The 17,514-nt window shown below is 41.1% G+C and overlaps 2 protein-coding genes across 4 annotated transcripts in view; one reads left to right on the top strand and one right to left on the bottom strand.

Moving 5' to 3' along the window:
- The window catches only part of SLC1A6 (solute carrier family 1 member 6), a 156,733-nt gene that overhangs the window by 25,890 nt on the left and 113,329 nt on the right, over positions 1–17,514 (top strand). Inside the window, exon 2 of one of the 3 annotated variants that reach the window (XM_081501252.1) lies at positions 14,811–14,988. The exons of the other annotated variants lie outside the window; for them this stretch is intronic. The gene's annotated coding sequence lies outside the window, so the exon portion shown is untranslated. The remainder of the gene's footprint in view (positions 1–14,810; positions 14,989–17,514) is intronic. 3 annotated transcript variants of the gene reach the window in all.
- LOC145510810 (olfactory receptor 1I1-like) lies at positions 703–1,658 on the bottom strand. The gene is given in 2 exon segments (XM_081503003.1): positions 703–1,013; positions 1,016–1,658. Coding segments are annotated over 2 exon segments (954 nt in total).

Consider the following 17,514-nt stretch of genomic DNA (forward strand, 5'->3'; position numbering starts at 1 on the left):
GTGAAGTACCCATATGATTTTGACATATGTTTTTTGTTGTACACAATTCAACCGCTAATTCTAACTCTCTGTGTAACCCAGGCTGCCCATCTGCTCATTGTTGATAGCACCTGTAGCACCAGGATCCAGTCAGCCTGCTGAATCACAATCACCATAATCCAAATGCCATCATCTCCTATGACCCAGTCTGGGGGACATGGGAGGCCTGTTGATGACAGTGGTCCTCCTGCAAAGTCAAACCACTAGACTCTATGTAAGACTGAGAACTGTGGCTGCTGAATCCAATAGCAAGTCAGCTCATCTCAACAGATGCTCTCAAAGTCCTTCCCCAAGTCATTAGAAAGCATGGTGATGTAATACACCTGGCTAATACACATTGTCTTTATCAGTATTAAAATTGAGCACAGCTAACCTTTCCTTCAAAAAGGAGAAATCCTATAAACTCAATACCTCAGAGAGTTTAAGGCTACTTCAAAGTCTCCTCTGCTCTGATCTTAAGGGGAAAGAGATCATGGGGAAAATACACATCTTTCCCTTCCTACAGCACTTCATTCATCTCTTTTGACACAATCACCATGTTGCTCTGTGATGATTTATTGACATGTCTCTATCAGCCACCAGACTGAATGTTTTGAGGGCAGAAACAGGGTGTATCCTTGCGTCCCAGGCACTGAACAGTGGTCCTGGGACATGGTAGGTGCTCTACAGCTTTTCTGTCCTAGGACTGAGACATAGCTGCTTTCTGAATAGTTTCCTCAGAGCTGCCTTCGTGTTCTTGTTCCCTAGGCTGTAGATAAAGGGGTTCAACATGGGGATGACCACCCCACACATCAAGGCCCCCGTCTTGTCCTTCTGAGAGGAGGCTGGAGATGCTGGCTGCAGGTACACGGCAAAGATGGTGCCATAGAATAGAGTCACCACAGTGAGGTGTGAGCTGCAAGTGGAGAAGGCTTTCCATTTGCCTTGAGCAGAAGGGATCTTGAAGATCACCCTGAAAATGCAGATATAAGAGAGAGGATGCATGTGAGAGGGCTGATGCCCATGATGATGCCAAAAGCAAAGATCACCAGCTCGTTGGTGTGTGTGTCTGAGCAGGAGAGCTTCAGCAGGGGCATGAGGTCACAGAAGAAGTGGGGGATTTCAGAGCCAGCGCAGAAGGTCAACTGAGCCATGAGGCTGGTGTGGACAATGGACTGGAGGTTGGTGATCAGCCATGACCCCGCCACCAACAGCCCGCACACACGGGGACTCATGATGGCCAAGTAGCGCAGAGGGTGGACAATGGCCATGAACCGGTCAATGGCCATCACAGCCAGGAGGAAGCTGTCCATGGTCCCAAACAGGTGGAAGGCATACATCTGGACAAGACAGCCTGCAGAGGGGATGGCTTTGCTCTGTGTCCAGAGGTTCACCAGCATTTTGGGGATGGTGGTGGAAGAGAAGAAGATGTCGATGAGGGACAAGTTGGAGAGGAAGAAGTACATGGGCGTATGGAGGTGTGAGTCTGTGATGATGGCCAGGATGATGAGCAGGTTCCCAGAGATGGTGACCAGGTACATGAACAGGAACAGCCCAAAGAGGAAGATCTGATGCTCTGGCTTTTCTGAGAGTCCCAGGAGGAGGAATTCTGAGACTGTGGTTCGGTTTTCTGGTTCCATGGATGGCCTGTGTCTACTGTGAAGGAGAAAAGGGCAGAGGGAAGCACATAAAGCTGGGAATCAAACAATACTACAAAGCTACAGTCATCAAAACAATGTGGCACTGGCATAAAAACAGAAATATAGATCAATGAAATGAGATAGAAAACCAAGAGATAAACCCATGCACCTATGGTCAATTAGTCTATGACAAAAGAGGCAAGGCTACACAAAGTTGGAAAGACAGTCTCCTCAACATGTGATGCTGGGAAAACTGGACAGCTACATGGCAAAAAATGAAATTAGATAATTCTTTAACACCATACACAAAAATAAGCTCAAAGTGGATTAAAGACCTAAATGTGAGACCAGACACTATAAAACTCCTAGAGGAAATCATAAGCAGGACATTCTCTGATATAAATCAAAGCAATATCTCTTTTGATCCATCCCCAGAATAATGGAAATAAAAACAAAATAAACAAATGGGACCTACTTAAACTCAAAGTCTTTTGCACAGTAAAGGAAACAATATGCTAAAAGAAAAGACAATCCAGAGATTGGGAGAGAATATTTGCAAATGATGTGACTGCCAAGGGATTATTCACCAAATTACACACAGTTCATGATGCTTAACAGCATCAAAACAAACAACCCGTTTAAAAGTTGGAAACAAAACATAAACAAACATTTCTCCAAAGAAGACATACAGATGGCCAAGAAGCACATGAAAAGATGTTCAACATTGCTAATTGAGAAATGCAAATCAAAACTACAATGAGATATCACCTCACATCAGCTGGAATGGCTAGCATCAAAAAAATCCACAAGCGGTAAGGGCCAGAGAGGGTTGGAGAGAAAGGAACCCTCCTCCACTGTTGGTGGGAATGTAAATGGGCACAACCACTATGGAGAACAGTATGTGTATATGTGTACTAAGTCGCTTCTGTATTGTATGACTCTTTGCGACCATAAGGACTGTAATTTGCCAGGCTCCTCTGTCCATGGGATTCTCAAGGCAAGAATACTAGAGTGGGTTGCCATGCCCTTCTCCAGGGGATCTTCCTGATCCATGGGTTGAACCCCTGACTCTCACATCTCTTGAATTGGCAGGTGGGTTCTTTACCACTAGTGCCACCTGGGAAGCCTGGAGAACAGTATGGAGGTTCCTTAGAAAACTGAAAATAGAGCTACCGTATGACACTGAAACCCCACTGCTGGGCATGTATCTGGAGAAAAACATGGTTCAAAAGGGTACATGCACCCTAATGTTCATTGCAGAACTGTTTACAATAGCCGAGACATGGAAGCAACCTAGATGTCCATCAACAGAGGAATGAGTAAAGAAAATGTGGTGCATATATAAGTACAATGGAATATTACTTAGCCATTATAAAGAATGAAATAATGCCATTTGTAGCAACATAGATTGTCACACTGAGTGAAGTAAGTCAGACTGAGAAGGAGAACTATTGGATGACATTCCTTATATGTGGAATATAAAAAGAAATGATATAAGTGAACTTTCTTAGAAAATAGAAAGAGATTTACAGACTTAGAGACTGAACTTACGATTGCCTGGTGTGGGGGAAGCATGGAGGGAAGGGAAAAGAGCTTGGGATGGACATGTACACACTGCTAAGTTTAAAATGGATAAAGAACAAGGGCCTAATGTATAGCCTAATGTATGTGGGAGTGTATGTGGCAGCCTGAATGGGAGGGAGTTTAGAGGAGAATGGATACATGTATATGTACGGCTGAGTCCCTTCCCTGTTCACCTGAAACTATCATAGCACTGTTTGTTAACTGGCTATACCCCAATACAGAATAAAAGGTTAAAAAACAAACAAACAAACCTAGGAGTCAGAAATGGAGTTCCATCTCAGCTCCCTGCAGATCTGTACATTCTGGGAAAATCCATGGACTCCTTATAGCGCCCCTTTGTTGATTTTTGTTTCCTTAAAGAAAACCGTCCATGTGTGAGACAGTCTCAAAGGTCTAACTGAGTGGTTGTGAGACAGCTGGATATTGTTCATAAACCATTGTGTCGCTTCAGTGAAGGAAAGCTTCATAGAAAACAAAATCGAGAGATTAAACCCATACCTGATCATCTTTGCTCTCTTCTTTTCCACTTAACTTTCTCTCTTTCCTCCCTTGCTTCCTTTCACCCTCCACCAACAAGATGCAATTTTAGCATCAATTTTGGTTTAATAACTAGGGATATACGGAGGGATAACACTCTTCCTCTGCTTCTGGTGAATCTCAAGTTCGTTAGGGGCACTCTATGATCTGCTACAGGTGATCACTTGATAGACTTCCTCTCATTTATTGTGATGGGGATCAGTGCTGAAAGCTCCTCTAAAAGTGTGGGATCATAAAAGTGCACAAACATACTTTCCACACTGTAACTTAAGCATGTAAATTTATTCACCAGGCTTTTCGATGGAGACAAAGGTCTTTTCCTTGAGTATGAATAAATTGATGGTGGATCTTTATCAAGCACCTTGCCTTAGCAATACACATAGGCTGAAATCTATCCTCTGTTTTTCTTTTTTTTTTTCATGAATGTGGAACAAAGAAGTAAGGAGCTTTGCAAAACAGTTCGGGTGCAGAATCCTTTCTGAAGTTTTACATTTTTACATCTAAATCATCTTCAAGTACCTTGGTCACATCAAATTTGACAGCAGTTTTTAACGATTCCTTTTTCTTATTAAGTCTTTACAAAGCATTCAATCTGGATTTTGTGAAGGTACTATTTCCTATCTCTTCCCTCCTCCTTACTTCCCTTCCTCCCTCCTTCCTTCCTCCTTTCTCATATAGTTTGTTAAATGACACCGTATTAGTTAAAGAATGTGATTGCAGCAGCAACTACAATCAGCACAATCAGGTTGGGGATTACTTAAAATGATTCAACTCAGCTGTGGCTTCCCTGATGGCTCAGATGATAAAGAATCTGCCTGCAATACGGGAGACCTGGGCTCGATCCTTGGGTCAGGAAGATCCCCTGGAGAAAGGCACAGCAACCCACTCCAATGGATTGAGGAGCCTGGTGGGCTACAGTGCATGGGTTCTCGAAGAGCTGGACACGACTGAGCAACTAACACTTAAACTTCACTTCAACTTAGCTGAGGAGGAAGGCTAGTGAGTAACCTTCTGGTCTCAAGCATTCTGGGATAGCCGTCAGTGTATTTTTAGGGAAAATGGGAACTTTGGATGAAGCCAGAAAGGTAGTTTAGTGGAATTTTTAAAGGGAGCTTTCACAGTAACAAAAGACTCTCTGGAGCTTTAAAGCTAATGGCATTTTGGAAGTATATTTGCTCTCAGCAGTCATTTTACAGGACAAGAAATTTTCTTATGTTCTAGACAAACTGTCACTTTCCATTGAAACAGTTTTGTACCCTCAGTAAAATACACATTGTTGTATCGTGTTAAACAGCTATTCAAAAATTGTATTCAAAATAAAAAACTCCCAGGCCCAGCCCAGACTATTCACAAATAAACAGTTTCCATAACAACAAGAAAGGTGTGAACAAATGTCCAGTTGGCAGAAAGCAGGATGTGCTACGTGCTTATTTCTGTAGTTAATGTAATGACAAGAAGAGTGAGTTTGTAAAATAACACTGGGCTTCCCAGGTGGCGAAGTGGTAAAGAAGTCTCCAGCAGAGACTTAGTTACTTTTCAAGGATTTTTGAGGTTTTTGTAGGGTGATGCTCAGGTTTCTCTGGACTGCCTATACTACTATGAGCCTCTTCCTGATCACACATTTACAATTGTCTTTGTTTGTTGACATGAAGCCTTTGGCTTCTCTAGGGCAGTGGTTCTCAGCCTTGAGTGTACATCAGTGTCACCTAGCGGGCTGGTTAAAACCCAGGTAGCGGTGCCCTGGAGAAGAAAATGGCAACCCACTCCAGTGTTCTTGCCTGGAGAATCCCAGGGACGGGGGAGCCTGGTGGGCTGCCATCTATGGGGTCACACAGAGTCGGACACGACTGAAGTGACTTAGCAGCAGCAGCAGCAGCTATGCCCTGGGAGTGTCTGGGATGTAGCTTGAGAATCAACAGTTCTAGGAAGTTCTCAGGCTTCCCTGGTGGCTCAGATGCTAAAGAATCCACCTGAAATGCAGGAGATGCAGGTTCAATCCTTAGGTTGGGAAGACCCCCTAGAGAAGGGAATGGCTACCCACTCCAGTATTCTTGCTTGGAGAATTCCACGGACAGAGGAGCCCAGCAGACTACAGTCCATGGGGTTGAAAAGAGTCGGACACTACTGAGCAATTAACACATACATGAAGTTCTCAGGGGACACAGCTGCTGCTGGTCCAGGACTGCAGTTGGAGAACCTCAGTTCTGGAGAAAGGTGTCTTACGGTGTCCTGCATCTACAGACCCTAAATGCTTTTTCCCGCATGACTGGTTACAGAGGGTTTGCCCTCTGTACCTTTCTCCCACTCAGAGAGTATAGAATTGGTCTTGGTTCCTCCTCTTTTTCTTATTCTCTCTCTCTTTCTCCATCCAGGAAGGGATGAAAGAAATTCCTCTTCCCAATCCCATCCATCTCACACCCCTTCTCCATCCTTCACTGACTTACCAGGATGGTATCACCAAGACTATGGTCTTGGCAGACTCCTTCTCCACTGGCCCCCAGCATATCCTGAGGTCATTGCTAAGCCACCAGGAAGGGCGTGAGGAGACCACTCAGCTCTGATGGCTGGGGCAAGTCTGACATCTATGGTCAGGGAGCATGGGAATCCTGTGTTCCCGCCCCAGCTGGGGTATGTGAACGGGGAACCAGGGACACAGCAGGGTATTTACAGTTTGGGGGCTCTTGGGCATTTCAGTCCCATGGCTCCTTGTTAAGGAAGATGGTAATTATTTTGTTTGTTTCCTTGACCCCTATGACCTGTTCTCTGGGATTGTGTGCTCTGGGATGATGGAGTGGGTAACCAGATGGAGATGTCACTAGGGATTCACTCTCACTAGGAAACCCCACCTAGTGTATCTTCCCTGCTCAGACTTGGCCTCATGGCAGTTCCTAGGCAGGGAACTATTGGCTATCTTCAAAGGTGCTACTATGAATGTTGAGGTGCAGGTACGTTTTTTTTTTTTTTTTGGTCATTCATCTTTATCCAATTTCTTTTTCTTTAAAACATTTTTATTGTAATTATCCTTCAATTAAAAATAAATTAAAAATGATTTTTATTGGGGTATAGTTGATTTACAATGTTTTAGTTTCAGGTGTACAGTAAAGTGAATCAGTTAAGCATTATATATATATATATATATATATATATATATATATATATCCAGTCTATTTTAGATTCTTTTCTCATATACACCATTACAGAGTACTGAATAGAGTTCTCTGTGCCATACAGTAGGTCCTTATTAGTTATCTATTTTATATATAATGGTGTTCCAATCTCAAGCCTAGTCTCTCAATTTATCCCTCCCTCCTTTATCCCCTGGTAACCATAAATTTGTTTTCTACATCTATAACTCTATTTCTACTTTGTATTCAAGTTTATTTGTACTCTTTTTTTTTAGATTCCACATATAACTGATCTCATATGATATTTGTCTTTCTGTGTCTGATTTACTTCCCTCTGTATGACAATCTCCAAGTCCATCCATGTTGCTGCAAAAGAATTATTTCATTCTTTTTTATGGCTGAGCAATACTCCATTGTTTATTTGTGCCGCATCTTCTCAATCCATTCCTCTGTTGATGGATGTTTAGGTTGCTTCCATATCCTGGCTATTGTAAATAGTGTTGCATGTATCATTTTGAATTCTTTTTTCTGGATATAAAGCCCATGAGTGGGATTGTAGGGTCATACGGGAACTCTGGTTTTACTTTTCATACTATTTTCCATAGTGGCTGTACATGGTGCACAGTATTCTTCATAATGGCTGTACCAGTTTACATTCCCACCAAGAGTGTTGGAGGGTTCCTTCTCCAGCATGTATTATTTGTAGACTTTTTGATGATGGCCATTCTGACCTGTGTGAAGTGATACCTCACAGTAGTTTTGATTTGACTTCACCATAATTTATGTAACCAATTTGCTATTGATGGATGTTGCCAGTCTTTGCTAAAAATGGTTACTTTGCACACACATCATTTCACAACTGTGAGTGTGCCTGAGCATGAACTCCAAAAATGGGGTTGATGGGCCAAAGGTTGCCTTCTGATAAATATTACCAAGTTTTTCTCCACGGGAATTGTATTAATTTACAGTCCCCTTAGACATACGTGAATGCCTGTCTTCTTACACATTGTTCGCCAACAGTGTGTGTTGTCATGTCTTGGGTATTGTTCCTGTCACTCAGATGTGTAAAAAATCTAGTATGTTAGTATGATTAAAAATAGTTAACAGAATTTATTATTTTATTACAATTTTAGATTTACAGAATAATTGAAAAGATAATACAGCGAGTCCATATACTCACCCCTGCTTATAGTTTCCCTTATCAGTAATGTTTTGTATTGATGGGTGCATTTGTTACAGTTAATGAACCAATATGGATACATTCCTCAGTGTGAATTTTTTAATTTAAAATTTCCTTTTATTTTTTTGTTTTTTCATTGGCATATAATTGCCTTACAGTATTGTGTTATTAATAGTTTCTACTGTACAACAACATGAATCAGCTATAGGTATAAATATATCCCCTCCCTCTTGAACCTCCCTCCCACTCCCCCATCCCACCCTTCTAGGTCACCACAGAGCACTGAAGCTTCGCACTAGCTAGCTATTTAACACATGGCAGTTAGCTATTTAACACATGGCAGTGTATATATGTCAGTGTTACTCTCCCAGTTGGTCCCACTCTCCCTGTCCCTGCTGTGTCCACATGTTTGTTCTCTACTTCTGCATCTCTATTTCTGCTCTGCAAATAGGTTCATTTGTACCATTTTTCTAGATTCCATATATATATGTTAATATATAATATTTGTTTTTCTCTTTCTGACTTATTTCACTTTGTATGACAGACTCTAGGTCCATCCACATCACTACAAATGATGCAGTTTCACTCCTTTTATATGACTAAGTAATATTCCATTGTATATATGTACTACATCTTCTTTATCCATTTGTCAGTGTTTGGACATGTCTCAGTATGAATATTAATTTGCATTTCTATATGAGTGAGATGGAAAATCTTTTTAATATATGAATAGAATCTGCATTTTCTTTTCTATGAACTCTCTCTTCAGATCCTTTGCCTATGCCTCTTCCTCTTCATTTGTTGAATTTTTTTCTTTTCTTTTTTTTAAGTTCACATCATGTGGCAAGCAGGATCCTAATTCTCTGACCAGGGATTGAACCTGTGCCCCCTGCATTGGGAGCATGGAGTCTTAACTATTAGACTGCCAGGGGAGTCTGATGTTGGATTTTTCTTATCAATTTCTAGGAGCTCTTTATACATGAGGGGAATTAACCATTTGTCTATGATATAATTGGCAAATCTCTGATCTCCTAAAACCATCTTCCCAGGGTTTCCTTCTTTTTATCTCCTTTCTTTCTGTATTTTCATTCATTTTGTCAATTGTTTCTCTTTCTGGTTGAGGAGAAAAAAATATTTGACAAGGTCAGTGAGGTTGGGGGAAGGAAGCTGTCCACACATGCTTGCTCTCAGGGTGAATCATTGGGAAAACAATTAAACCTTTACACTGCTAAGAGAAGCTGTCCCTTGTGTTATGGTGTGTGAAGTCTCCCTTTTGTCAGCTTTGACTTGCACTAAAAAATTATTCTTTGGTGAGGACTACTTAGTGAAGTCTATTTAGGTATGAAAGGTAGCAAAGACATAAAGGCATACTAAGGAGACAGATGCTTAGATAATTGCGTTACAAAGTGATGAAAGGTTTTTTTTTTTTTTTTTTGTGGCTACTCTACAGGATCTTAGTTTTTTGACCAGGGATGGAACTGGCACTCTTTGCATTGAAAGTGCAGAGTCTTAACCACTGGACCACCAGGGAAGTCCCTATGAAAGTTTTAATAGAGGTAGCATGATGCAGTGGAACAAGCTTTGGAATGGAGGCAGAATTCACAACTTACTATGTGACCCAGAGCAAGTCACTTTTCCCCTTCCTCTTCAATAACATAAGAAGATCCAAATGTCTACCCTAGAGAGTCAGGTGGGTACTTGATGGGTATGTCTGTTTTGCAGCCCTGTTTCCTGATGTCTGATAAGAGCATCACACTTTCCTAAGAAGAGATATGAGATCCAGGTGTGGCTAATCCCTACATCTCAACTGGAGGCAGGGAGTGTACAAACATCAGATCTGGCCAATAAGAATGCCTTATCTCTTAGTGATGGTATCACCTGACCACCGCTTAACCAATCATATCCCTCCCTGGACTTTGTTGTTGGAACAGGGTGGCTAGGCTAAGGTAGTAGTGGGGTCTGGAGTTGCTGGGATTAAGAAAAGACTCTGATGATGTGGGGAAATTCGACGTGTTCCTACTTTTAGAACAAGTGCCTTGATACTTGCAAATGTATGGAGGAGGGACCAAACCCTTCAAGGACCCAGCAACATTGTTAAATGGTAACAGTGAAACCTGGGATCACATACTCATGTCATGTCCTGAGCTTTGATGAGGATGTAGCTTGGGACGTGTGTGTTCTTTGTGGCTAACTGAGTTCCAACACAGTAGGTTGAGGTGATGCCCAACCACCCAAACCAGGATCAGTTCCTGCTTGTCAGGGGATGATACTCATCATTCTGGCAGGGAGTCACGAATAATGATTAACTTGAGAAATGCTCCCCAGATGGAAAGATGAAGATGGCATGTTGACAGAAGAGCAATTCCACAGGGTCTTATGGCTTAATTTTAATTGTCAACAGCAGGAGAAGAGGATGGAGGTGAACACTGTGAGGGGAGAAGGAAAAAGGGATCAAGTAGGAGGAGAGGCCTTGAGTCTTGTCACCACCAGTTACTCACATGTGATTTGGTAAAGTTCATCCTCTTTGATATGAAGAGGTGCCATCGATTGAGTGGTCATGGTGTGCCAGGCATGCTTCATACTTCACCTATAACGTTTATGATTGTTCTTCAAAGTAGCTATTTTTAACCCCCATTTTGCAAACAGAGAAATGTGAGCTTGGTGAGATAAGGTGATTTGTCCAAGGGTGCGTGGCTGGGAGTTGGAGGAGTCAGGTATGAAATCCAGAGTCAGTCTGATCCTGAAGTCTTTGTTCTTTCCATCGAATCTTATTGTTTAACCTCAGTTTCCTCATCTGTAAAATGAGACTCATAATAATGCCTACCTTATAGGACTGTTGCAGTGATCAAGTGAGATAAGGAAATTATAAAGGAAAAATGCTGTAAGAAATGTGTATTGTGGTCTTCATATATAGTTTGCAGTGTATATTATATTGTGGGGTTATGTAATGCTTGTCACTATATTTAGGAGTGGAATGATTAGGTTTAAACTTGTTTACTCAATTACAAACCGATGGTTTTATTTATTTTATTTTACAGTATGATTTTGCTTTAGTAGAAAATTATACACATATATGTATAGAGTGGACTTGCAATGTAGGAGACCTGGTTTGATCCCTGGGTTGGGAAGATCCCTTGGAGGAGGGCAAGGCAACCTGCTCCAGTATTCTTGCCTGGAGAATCCCCATGGACAGAGGAGCCAGGCAGGTTACAGACCATAGGGTTGCAAAGAGTTGGACACGACTGAGCGACTAAGTACAGTACAGCACATATATAGAGTGGTGGTTCTTTTTCTGAGAGTTTTTTTTTTTTAATTTATGTATTATTTTTGGCTTTGTTGGGTCTTTGCTGCTGTGAGTGGGCTTTCTCTAGTTTCTGCGAGCAGGGTCTACTTTCTAGTTGTGGTGTGAGGGCTTCTCATTGCAGTGGCTCTTCTTGTTGCAGAGCACGGGCTGCAGGGCACGCGGGCCTTGGTAGACGCAGCCTTATGAGCTCAGTAGTTGTGGCTTGTGGGCTCTAGAATGCAGGCTCAGTAGTTGCTCCAGGGCAAGTGGAATCCTTCCGAACCAGGAATCGAAACCATGTCCCCTGCATTGGCAGGCAGATTCTTAACCAGTGGACCGCCAGGGAAGTCCAAGATGCTTCTTAACTAGAGATGATTTTACCCCCAAGAGACACTTGACAAAGTCTGGAGACATTTTTGATTGTCACTAATAGGAGGTGCTGCTGGCATCTGATGGGTGGAGGCCACGGATGCTGCTCAACTTCCCACAGTGCACAGACAGACCCCATCATGACAAATAATTATCCAGTCTCAAGTGTCGGTAGTACTGAGATTGAGAAACCCAGGTATAGGGTAAGGAATAGGAGGATAGACAGGAAAAATCTTGCTCTGTTTATCTCTGGCATCTGGGAATATAGGATAATTTTGATTACTCTTCTTCATGGTAATCTATTTTTTCCCTAAAATTTAAAAATCAGTAAACTTGTATTTATTGAATATCAGTTAATATGTGCATAAGAGCTCTTTATGGAGGAAAACATAATTTTGCTCATGTAGGATATGATGTGTGAGGTGGAGAACTACGGGTTTTGCAAAAGAAAATGTGGGGTTTAATTTTTCAGCAAACTAACAGATTCTATTTTAGTAGTAGGATAGGGTTTGAATTTATACCAAGAGCACTGAAAAGAGAGAAATAATACTATAAACTTTTGATATCTATTATTGTTATTACTGGGTGCCAACACCTGAACCACCTAAGTTGTCCTCTCAAGAACCCATAGGGGGTAATTTATACAACTGGAGATATGGACAAAGTGTGATATAGAGGATATTCACTGATTTGCTTTTGAAAAAACTGAAAATTGTTTAAATGCCCACTGAAAGACTGGTTACATATATTATGAAACATCAATAAAGGGCTATTATTTGTCATAAAAGGTGTTTCAAAATGATTTTTTAATATCATGGTCATAGTTTTAGAAAACAAGTTATCTCATTGCCAACAGTGTATTAATAACAATCCAAGACAAAAATTATACCTATATATGTAAGCATATGGGCTTCTCAGGTGGCACTAATGGTAAAGAACCCGCCTACCAATGCAGGAGACATAAAAGATGCAGATTTGATCCCTGGGTTGGGAAGATCCCCTGGAGTAGGGCATGGCAACTCACTCCAGTATTCCTGCCTGGAGAATCTCATGGACAGAAGAGCCTGGTGGGGTACAATCCACAGGGTCACAAAGAGTTGGACACGACTGAAATGACTTAGCACTCAGGCGTATACTAGTACATGTTCATGTGCATAGCTATTTTTATGTTTTAATTCTTTAAATATTTATTTATTTATTGGTTACGCCAGGTCTTAGTTGTGGCATGAGGGATGTTTAGTTGTGGAATGCAAACTCTTAGTTGCGGTGTGCGGGATCTAGCTCCCTGACCAGGGATCAAACCCAGGCCTCCTATGTTAGGAGCATGGAGTCTTAGTCACTGGACCACCAGGGAAGTCCCTGCACGGTTAATTTTAAATATGAATAGTAACATCATAGCATTTTATATTTCATACTTTATTATTATTGTGTCATTAGTATTTTCTGCTTTGTTTCTATTTGTTTTTCCTTATTATCATTCCCTTGCTCTGTTCTAGGGCTTCCCTGATAGCTCAGTTGGTAAAGAATCTGCCTGGAATGCAGGAGACCCAGGTTCGATTCTTGGGCCGGGAAGATCTGCAGAAGGGAAAGGCTACCCACTCCAGTATTCTGGCCTGGAGGATTCCATAGAATTTCCATAGTCCATGGGGTCTCAAAGAGTCAGACATGACTGAGTGACTTTTCATTTTCACTTCACTTGCCCTATTCTATTAACTTCTCTGGTGGCTCAGACGGTAAGGAATCTGCCTGCAATGCAGGAGATCTGGGTTTGATCCCTGGGTCAGGAAGATCCCCTGGAGAAGGGAATGGCAACCCACTCCGGTATTCTTGCCTAGAGAATCCCATGGACAGAGGAGCCTGGTGGGTTACAGTCCATGGGGTTGCCAAAGAGTCGGACATGACCGAAAAACTAACACTTGCCCCATTCTACACCTACCTCTTTCAGGTAATTATTATTAACAACATGGTGTGTCCTGATGTTTACTTCTCACCTGAGACTATGCTATCCATCCATCCATCTATCTATCTATCTACATATATACATACTAATGTATATATCTATATATATATACACATATATATAAGTTGCTTTTAAAAAACACTTGAGAATGTCCCTGGTGGTCCAGGGGCTGACTCTGTGCTCCCAATGCAGGGCACCCTGGGTTTAATCCTTGGTCAGGGAACTAAATGCCACATGTCACAACTAAAGATCCTGTATGCTATAACTAAGACCTGGTACAACCAAAAAAAAAAAAAAAAAAAACTTGGCTGTGCATACATCATAGTATTCTTCCAGGTGATTAGATAAATATCTCACTCATTATTTTAATAGGTTCATAACATCCCACTATATGAATGTAATCTGATTATTCACTCAATCCACCCTTGAGGACACACAGGTTATTTCTACTTTATCTTTCATTGTCACTACAAACAATCTTTGGTAAACATATTTCTATAAGGTGGAGTCCCAGATTTGGAATTTCAAATAGGTATGTCATATTAACTTCCCAAAAATGCAATAGTAAGTCATGTTCCCACTAATAATATGTAGGAGTGCCCTTTTCAACACATCTTTGTAAGCACTGGGTCTTATTTACAAAGAAATCACCCATCTGATGAGTGCAAGTACACATCATTATTGCTTTTATTTCCATTTCCCTGACTGCTAATGAAGTTGAACCTCTTTTCATTTATTTATTTTATTTACGATTTTCTCTTTAGTGATTGCCCAGTTCAAATATTATTTGCATATTTGGACACATTTGGGATGTGTTTTATTTGCTTTCTATGTTATAAATATTGATCTTTTAATTGTTATAAGTGTTATTTGGCTTCAGAACTGTACAAAATATTATTAATCTTGACCCATCTACATACTTTAATTACTCGGGAATGCCTGGTGGTTCAGCCATTAGGACTCAGCACTTTCAGTGCTATGCCCCAGGTTCAATCCCCAGTCAGAGAATTAAGATCCCTCAAGTCCTGTGGTACAGGCCAAAAAAAGAAAAGCTTTTTAAATTAATTAACTATTAAAAAAATGGAAGTATAGTTAATTTACAATGTTGTGTTAGTTTCAGGTGTACAGCAAAATGATTCAGCCATCTATATCTATCTATCTATGAAGGATCAGGTCAACCATATCAAGATTTCATAGTAAGTCCTGTATACTAAAGGGATGTTACAGCTCTGGATTTACTCAGCATCTGCTCAACAGTCATACCAAGAAATTCACACATTTTCCAGTCCCAGGTGAGTCTTGGAGATGCTGGGATTTATTTTTAATTTTTGGTCTTGGTGGAACTTTCTGGACTGGATTGGCTCCCACCTCTTCAGCTTCTTGTCCAAGCCAGAGCAAGAATAACTCACATTTGAAAGCTCTAAGAGGTTCAAGTTCACTTCATGATTTGCCAAAGACCTTGTCATCCAATTATCATTCATTTCTGAACATCCCAAGTCATTTGTCTTTGAATATGGACTTCCACCCACAGTCATTTGGTGGTGTCAGTGAGAAATCCCACTGTTGACATTGTGTCCTTGTGACACTGATGTGACCATTTCAGTCGGCTTAGATGTCATCAAGTAGGAGGACCTGGGCTAAGTCTAATTCAGTTTCTCAGAGGACTCCAGCCCTTTGGCTTTGTCATCTAATATTAAAATCACTGCAACATGTACAGTCATTATGGAAAATAGTATGAATGTTCCTTAAAAAAACTAAAAATATATGATCTGACAATCCCACTTTGGGTATATACTTGGAAAAGATGAAAACTCCAGTTTGAAAAGATACATGGACACCTACGTTCATAGCAACATTGTGTATAATAGCCAAGAAATGGAAGAAACCTGTGTCCACTGGCAGATGAATGGATAAAAAAGATGTGGTATATATATATATATATATCAGTTCAGTTCAGTTCAGTTCAGTCGCTCAGTCGTGTCCAACTCTTTGCGACCCCATGAATTGCAGCACGCCAGGCCTCTCTGTCCATCACCAACTCCCGGAGTCTACCCAAACCCATGTCCATCAAGTCAGTGATGCCATCCAACCATCTCGTCCTCTGTCGTCCCCTTCTCCTCCTGCCCCCAATCCTACCCACCATCAGGGTCTTTTCCAATGAGTCAACTCTTCGCATGAGGTGGCCAAAGTATTGGAGTTTCAGCCTCAACATGTGTCCTTCCAATGAACACTCAGGATTGATCTCCTTTAGGATGGATTGATTGGATCTCCTTGCAGTCCAAGGGACTCTAAAGAGTCTTCTCCAACACCACACTTCAAAAGCATCAATTATGCGGCGCTCAACTTTCTTCACCGTCCAACTCTCACATCCATACATGACCACTGGAAAAACCATAGCCTTGACTAGACGGACTTTTGCTGGCAAAGTAATGTCTCTGCTTTTAAACATGCTATCTAGGTTGGCCATAACCTTCCTTCCAAGGAGTAAGCGTCTTTTAATTTCATGGCTGCAGTCACCATCTGCAATGATTTTGGAGCCCCCAAAAATAAAGTCTGACACGTTTCCACTGTTTCCCCATCTATTTCCCATGAAGTGATGGGACCAGATGCCTTGATCTTAGTTTTCTGAATGCTGAGCTTTAAGCCAACTTTTTCACTCTCCTCTTTCACCTTCATCAAGAGGCTCTTTAGTCCTTCTTCGCTTTCTGCCATAAAGGTGGTGTCATGTGCATATCTGGGGTTATTGATGTTTCTCCCGACAATCTTGATTCCAGCTTTTGTTTCTTCCAGCCCAGTATTTCTCATGATGTACTCTGCACGTAAGTTAAATGAGCAGGGTGACAATATACAGCCTTGATGTACTCCTTTTCCTATTTGGAACCAGTCTGTTCCATGTCCAGTTCTAACTGTTGCTTCCTGACCTGCATACAGGTTTCTCAAGAGACAGGTCAGATGGTCTGGTATTCCCATCTCTTTCAGAATTTTCCACAGTTTATTGTGATCCACAGAGTCAAAGTCAATAAAACAGAAATAGATGTTTTTCTGGAACTCTCTTGCTTTTTCAATGATCCAGCAGATATTGGCAATTTGATCTCTGGTTCCTCTGCCTTTTCTAAAACCAGCTTGAACATCTGGAGGTTCATGGTTCATGTATTGTTGAAGCCTGTCTTGGAGAATTTTGAGCATTACTTTACTAACATGTGAGATGAGTGCAATTGTACAGTAATTCGAGCATTCTTTGGCATTGCCTTTCTTTGGGATTGGAATGAAAACTGACCTTTTGCAGTCCTGTGGCCACTGCTGAGTTTTCCAAATTTGCTGGCATATTGAGTGCAGCACTTTCACAGCATCATCTTTCAGGATTTGAAATAGCTCAACTGGAATTCCATCACCTCCACTAGCTTTGTTCGTAGTGATGTTTTCTAAGGCCCACTTGACTTCACATTCCAGGATGTCTGGCTCTAGGTGAGTGATCACACCATCATGATTATCTGGGTCGTGAAGATCTTTTTTGTACAGTTCTTCTGTGTATTCTTGCCACTTCTTCTTAATATGATTGAATATTACACAGCCACAAAAAAGAATGAAACAATGTCATTTGCAGCAACATGGATGGACCTAGAAATTATTATACTACATCAGAGAAAGGCAAATATCATATGATAGCACTTTTTTGATTTTTTTTATTTTTTAATAAATTTATTTATTTTAGTTGGGGGCTAATTACTTTACAATATTGTAGTGGTTTTTGCCATACGTTGACATGAATCAGCCATGGGTTTACATGTGTATCCCACATATGATAGCACTTAAAAGTG

Source organism: Giraffa tippelskirchi, chromosome 6 (assembly GCF_054371585.1).
Source record: "Giraffa tippelskirchi isolate mGirTip1 chromosome 6, T2T-mGirTip1v1.2.pri, whole genome shotgun sequence".
NCBI classification, from domain to species: Eukaryota; Metazoa; Chordata; class Mammalia; order Artiodactyla; family Giraffidae; genus Giraffa; species Giraffa tippelskirchi.